Source organism: Ictidomys tridecemlineatus, chromosome 4 (genome assembly GCF_052094955.1).
Source record: "Ictidomys tridecemlineatus isolate mIctTri1 chromosome 4, mIctTri1.hap1, whole genome shotgun sequence".
NCBI classification, from domain to species: Eukaryota; Metazoa; Chordata; class Mammalia; order Rodentia; family Sciuridae; genus Ictidomys; species Ictidomys tridecemlineatus.
Window position 1 is genome coordinate 57293379 of NC_135480.1, and position 7200 is coordinate 57300578.

Here is a 7200-nt window from a genome sequence, read left to right on the forward strand (position 1 = left end):
ACCTGTAGTCAGAATTCCTCAGGTTCCACTGACCTGTCTTCTGCCTTTCGCTTCCCATGACTCTATCCTATCATCCTGCTGGGATGTCCACTACTCCTTGGACTTCCACTTATTCTAGGCTTAGACTTTGTATTTACTGTCCTATATGACTGACACAGATTTACTCTTTATATGCAAATGAAAAACATTCAATATGCATAATTTTAATTTAAAAAGAATCTTCACAGAAATCACATTCTTTTCAATATTTTTTTGTTTTATTTATATATGACAGTAGAATGTATTTTGAAAAAAACCCAAAATATATAAGTATATAAATATATATATGGTGTACAACTTCCCATTCTTCTGGTTATATATTATGTAGAATTACATTGATTGTGTATTCATATATAAACATAGGAAAGTAATGTCTGATTGATTCTACTAACTTTCCTACTCTCAGTTTTGCTTTCTGTCCTTCATTTCCTTTGTCTAATCCAAAGTACTTCTATTCCCCTCCCCCAATGTGTGTTAGCATCTGCACATTAGAGAGAACTTTTGGCTTTTTGTTTTGGGGAATTGGCTTACTCACTGAGTATGATAGTCTCAGTTCCATCCATTTACTGGCAAATGCCTTAACTTTGTTTCTCTTTATGGCTGAGTAATATTCCATTGTGTATATTCAATACATTTTCTTTATCCATTCATCTGTTGGAGTGCATCTAGGTTGGTTTCATAGTTTAGCTCTTGTAAATTGAGCTGCTATAAGCATTCATCACGTCAATAGATTTATAGACAACAATCTCATGACTATCTCAATAGATGCAGAAAAAACACTTAAGAAAATATAGCACCCATTCATGTTCAAAACAATAGAAAAACCAGGGTTAGTAGGAACAGACATCAACATTATAAAAGCTGTTAATACTAGACCCAAGGACAGTATCATTCTAAATGGAGAAAAACTGAAAACATTGCCTCTAAAAACTGGAACAAGACAAGAATGCCCTCTTTCATCTCTTCTATTCAACATCATCCTTGAAACAAGTCAGAGCAATTAGTCACAAAAAAGAAATTAAAGGGATATAAATGTGAAAAGAAGAACTCAAACTACCACTATTTGCCAATGACAGGATTCTATATTTAAAAGACCCAAAAACTCCATCAGAAAACTTCTACAACTGATAAATTCAGAAAAGTAGCAGTGTATAAAATTAACATCCATAAATCAAATGCTTTCCTATACATCAGTGATCAATCAACTGAAAGAGAAATTAGGCAAAGACCTTAGAAGTTGAAAAGATCTCTAATGCTCTTGGATAGGCAGAATTAATATTATCTAAGTGGCCACACTACCAAAAGTACTATACAGATTTAATGCAATTTCTATTAAAATTTTAATAATGTTCTTCACAGAAATAGAAAAAAGCATTCATGAAATTCATTTGGAAAATTAAGAGACCCAGAATAGCCGAAGCAATCCTTATCGAAAAAAGTGAAGTAGGAAGCATCACAATACCAGACATTAAATTATACTACAGAACTATAGTAGCACAAATGCCATGGTATTGGCACCAAATCAGAAATGTAGGTGAGTGGTGCAGAATAGAGGACACAGAGACAAACCTATATAAATAATTATCTTGTACTAGACAGAGATCACGTTCTTAATAATCAGATGAAAAGTGGCCTTTTAAAAATTAGCTGTACATAATTGTGGGGTTCATTTTGATATAATCACATATGCATACATTATAATTTGTTCCATTTAAGTCTCCAATACCTCTTCACTCTCTTTCCTTCTCCCTTGGCATCTCCACTTCTTATCCCCATAGCCTCTGCCCAGCACAAATTTATTGTTTTTATAATTTAATACTTATAGGTGTAAATAAAGGTGGAATTCACCATGGTACATTCACACATGCAAACAGAATAATTTGGCCAACTTAATTCCACAGTTCTTCACTTTTTCCACCCCTTTCCTTATCTACACCACTGAATTTCCCTTCCATTTTCTTGCATTTTTCTTGCCCACCTCCCCTCCTTCTTTTCTTGGCCTTACACATATGAGAGAAAATATTCAACCCTTGACTTTCTGAGTTTGGCTTATTTCTCTTAGTGTGATGTTCTCCAGTTACTTCTATTTACTGGCAAGATGCAAATCACCAGATGAATTAATAAAAAAAATGTGGCATATCTACACAATGGAGTTTTACTCAGTTATGAAGAAGAATGAAATTCCCACAAAGTGTCCTTCTTTTGGTTTTTCTGATGGAAAGAGATATTATAACATCTTTTTTTTCTTATAGCATGTACTACTTTCTGAAGTAATTTTAAAATTTGTTTCCTTACTTAATACCTTAAATTTCCCTTCAGAATATACATATATCTTGTCTTGTTGTGACCCTGTACTCAGCACATAGAATGTGTGCAACTTATCAGGTAGTGAATATGTATTGGACAAAGAAATAGCTGGTCCCAAAATTTGGCCTGCAGGGCTACTGCTGTGCTGTGGACACTTTGCAATTTTGATCAATATTTCCTTGATCACTCTCTAGTGAAATATTTCCTTAGATATCTGTCATATGCACATAGAAGAGTGGCTAATTCCTGGCAATGTTAAAGTTACTGACAAATCAGGGCTGGGGCTGGGGCTCAGCAGTAGAGTGCATGCTTTGCATGTGTGAGGAGGTACTGGGTTTGATTCTCAGCACCATATAAAAATAAATAAATAAAATAAAGGTACATAAAAATGTTACTGACACATTCTTCATTTTAACATTATCTATGTGTTCCATTGTTCAAAGGATGAGATTTTTTATATCTGTTCCTTACTGAATGCTAGGTTATGAAGTATTCCATATATCTTATGTCTTCTCTAAAATTTTTTATTACAATTAAAATTAGCCAGTTTCTGATATTGATGTATAGAATTGTGAAAATCTGTTGAAGGCAAGATTTAACTTAAGACATAAAAATTAGGATGAGATTATTTCTTTAACTACTAACTTAAACAATTAATGCTTATTATAATGCTATTTTTTATTATTTATTGTTAAAAGTAATTACAATGTACATTTTCCTGGATTTAAAAGTAGTTCATTGTGAGCCTGTTTAATATACCAAAAGCTAGTAAGAAAGTCTTCTGCTACTTTAAACAATTAGTTTTCAGCATTCATGTGACAGACGAGGATCCTGAAGGTGAGTGATACTTCTGGGTTCCTCTTAGCCACAGAAGTCACCTATGGTTGTTCAAGCACCACAATGCAGAACATGGAACTCACCATCTCACATCTCAGGTTTTCTCTTTTTTGAGTCATTCCCTGAATGTGTATGAACCTAAATTTTATTTCTCTTAATTTTGATGAACTGTTTTGCTCTTGACCTTGCCATCCTCCTTCCTCGTCCTCCCACGTATCTAGGATAACAGGTGTGCACCACTGTGTCCAGATTTGTACCCTGTTTTTTCCTGTCTTTTACGTAGGAGAAAATATTTTTTGATAATCATAGGTCCCAGATTGTTTTATATTTGTCTAAATACCATATGAGTTTCTCAATGATTGCTAATTGTTCTATGTGTCTTTATACTTACCAAGTTCTCTAACCAAGTTCCAGGAAGAAAAAAGTTGCTTTAGGAAACTTGTGCCCCATTGTTAATAGACCCTAGTATGTTTAAGTGTCCTTTTTAGGGTGTTTTCTGATATTGTAACATATGAGAATGTTCTAGCAGAGTCCTGTCCACAGATCACAAGTGGAGTCACTGTGAATCCTACATGTGGCGAAAAGACATTAAGGAGAAGGCTCTCTATGGTAATTCCTTCTAACCCAGGAAAAACTCATTACTTCATGGGTCCTTAATTTTTACAGGAGCTTTATTGCTTTGAGGATTCTGCCAACAGAAAAGGGTCTTTTCTTGAAAAAGAGGAGGGGGAGAAAAAGTATTGGTCTGGTTAGAGGAAAATGAAAGAAATTATGGATTCTAACCACTGTCAATGCTGACATTTAAACTATTGTGGTCTTCAAAATTGCATTATGCAGATGGGATAACAATAGTAATCTTTATAATAGCAAGTGATTATCAAGGCCACTGATATCCACAGTTATATTTTTTTTAAATTAAATGTTTAAAGGTGTAAGTTTAGTGTTAACTGGGAGTTATTTCTCTACTATTGTATTCATCTTCTTCAGTTCTTATATTTTAGACAAAATAGAATCATAAATATTAGGAAATCATTGAAAGGTCACAAAGATGTTGGAATTTTTTTTCTTTTTTTTTTTTTTGCGTGTGTGTTTTGGAAGAGTTATTGGGTTTAAAGAGTAAGGAGTCAGTAACTTATTTCAGAACTAGTACTTACCTTTATTTTAAAATCTTGTCTCCAACTTATGGGTCTCAGCCCAATTTTCCATCAACTGATTAGCAAGTCATCCTACATTAGGAAAGCAGAGAGTCAGTTGCCCTTGTTACCACCCTTTCTTCAGTAATCTCTGGATTCCTTGCTTGATTTCCTGGGTTCTCACCCCATAAACAATGGGGTTTAGGGATGCAGGGATGACATGGTGAAGGACATTGAGCAATACTGGCACATCAGGAGAGACCTTTCTCTTGACCACATGTGTGAGGACAAAGACCAGAAGAATGGTGCTGAAGAAGAGGATGAGAATGAAGTGGGAACCACAAGTGCTGAGGGCTTTGGCCACAGCACCCTCAGCCTTGAGTTTTAGCACAGCTCGCAGTATGAGGATGTAAGAGAGGAAAATGAGGATAAGGTCAGATCCCAGTAGCGTCCAGCCTCCAGCAAACTGGTAAAGGCGATTGAGGGTGACATCATCACAAGAGAGCCTGGAGACAGACATATTGGCACAGATGCAGTTCTCAATGACATTTCTCCCACAGTAATAGAGTCGTGCTGAGAGAATGGGGATGGGCAGACATAAGAAGACATTTCTGGCCACAATAAAAATGACAGCCTTGACTACAAATTGGTCAGTGATGATGGATGGGTATCTAAGTGGGTGGCAGATGGCTATATAGCGATCAAAGGCCATTACCATGAATGTACAGGATTCCATGCCTAGAAAGCTATTCATGATATACATCTGAAGGAAGCAGGCAGAGAAGCTGATGAGCCTGAGGTCAAACCAGAAGATGGCCAGAACCTTGGGGATGACAGTGAGGCAGAGCACAATATCCAGTAAGGAGAGGAGGCTGAGCAGATAGTACATGGGCTCATGCAGGGAGGCCTCCAGCCGGATGGTGATCAGAAGGACAGCATTGGCCCCCATGGCCAGGAGGAAGAGGAGACTGAGGGGCATGGACAGCCAGAATTGCCAGCCGGGAGATGTGACAAAACAATTCAGAAGGAAGTCTGAAATTCCACTGGGGTTGGTGTCATTTTGGTGTGCCGCCATATTTAATCATGAATTTTTACAACTTTCTTTTAGTGATCTGTAAAATGGGGATAAAAATCATCTAATGACTCTAAGTACATGAAGATAAAACAACTTTCTTTACATGGACACAACTTGTGGCAGTATATCCAGGCCATTGTTATTTGTCTGTTTATCCATAATGCCATGCTAGTTGGGCTACTCCTATTACATTAAACAGTGCAGAGGACTGAGATCATGTGATTTATTATGGACTTGATTTACTCAACTTATGCTTTCAATAGAATTCTTGGGTACTTTCAGATACTTAAGAGGAAAAAATTACTTAGGAAACAATTTGTATCTATAAATTTTTCCTGTTTTCTTTTTCATAGCCACATAAACTATCATATCTGCAATTTAACTCTCACAGTATGCCTAGTAGAGCCTGACATAAAAGGGGCACAGATAAATGTTCCTAGTTCCCATGAAATTTGCATTATGTGATTTTAGTCGAATTTATTTTTGATTTAACTATAGATTTTTATTCATCATATACTAAAAATAAAGTTAACTTTCACTTTTCCAAAGATCATTTTTATTTGGTAAAATGGACCCTACCACATAATTCCCCCCCATCTACTTCTTAGATAGATCTTCATATTTGGAGAATAGCTAATTTCTGGAAGAAACAAGTTTAAAGTGAACGAGCAATTTCACACAGTCACAAGGGAGCAAAAAGTGTCATTGAACAAGTGAAAATCTTCTGATTGCAATTGTGCGGGGGAGGAGCTGCAGCCCACCTTTCCAGCCTTCCATCCCTTTTTCATGCTCCTTTTCTATCTTGAATATAATGATCCATGTACATGTTTCTCACCCTCCAGAAGTATTCAATATTGCCACTATTTTCTTTTTATTTAATCTTTCCCCTGGCATTCCATTAGGTGCCAGGGCCACAAATTAAATAAGAAACACTTTTACTGTGAAGGAGTGAAACTAAGATAACTCTTGAGGCTGATGGGTGCTAATGAGAAGAAACTACATGAACAACGATAATTATATGTGCAAGAGCAATGGCTAACTCTGACCTAAGGGATAGGCTAAAGAAAAAGAATTTGTACATAAATTTGTTAAGGAGAGTCCAAAGAGTGTTGTAGCTTAGCAAAAGTATTAGTCAGGCCTTACAAATCATATAGTTCTTTGTACTTAAGTCTGTTTACTGGGACAGAAATCTCTATTAAGTTGTTATTTCATGGATTTAGAAGCTTTTTTTCATTGGGTATTTAAGAACTGTCCTGTTTCTTTTTCATTAGGCTCACCAATATAACATAAAATTATATAATTATTTTTGGAACCCTTACTATTTCCTGGGAAGTGTGTTCAAATATTCTAGAACTTTATAACATTTAATCATCAATATCTAGTAAAATATATCTTATTATCAAATATATCTTATAAATAAGGAACTGAGAGCTCAAGATCCAGATTGGTAGGCAACCATGCTGTACTGTTCTAATCCTAATCCCACTTTACACAGAAGGTTGGATACAATTAATTTCTAGAACTCTTTTAGGCCTTGCAAATAATTCCATGAAAATGTGCTTGCCCATCAATTTTATAAAAAATGAAATATACTTTACTTGTGATGTAACTAACCATTTAAAAAGATGGGATCTTTTAAAGAAGGAATAGTTTGGGGTGGAGTCCGTGTGACAAGGAAGTTGTAATTTTACCATAGACCCCAAACTGTGATATTGTCACATTGGTAGAGGCATACCTTTTTCAAGAGATTCAAATAGTACATTTGTCCAGTTATGCATTTCTTTTTCCCCAAATGCCATTCCAATCCTG

At 35.6% G+C, this 7200-nt stretch overlaps 1 protein-coding gene across 1 annotated transcript; it reads right to left on the bottom strand.

Moving 5' to 3' along the window:
- Positions 1-4443: 4443 nt before the first annotated feature.
- Positions 4444-5391, bottom strand: LOC144376815 (olfactory receptor 56A3-like). The gene has a single exon (XM_078045091.1). The coding sequence runs from the start codon at positions 5389-5391 to the stop codon at positions 4444-4446; it is 948 nt and encodes a 315-aa protein (XP_077901217.1).
- Between the last annotated feature and the right edge of the window lie 1809 nt (positions 5392-7200).

Excerpts from the sequence above, each read along its gene's own strand:
- LOC144376815 (XM_078045091.1), bottom strand. The coding sequence starts at position 5,391 with ATGGCGGCACACCAAAATGACACCAACCCCAGTGGAATTTCAGACTTC.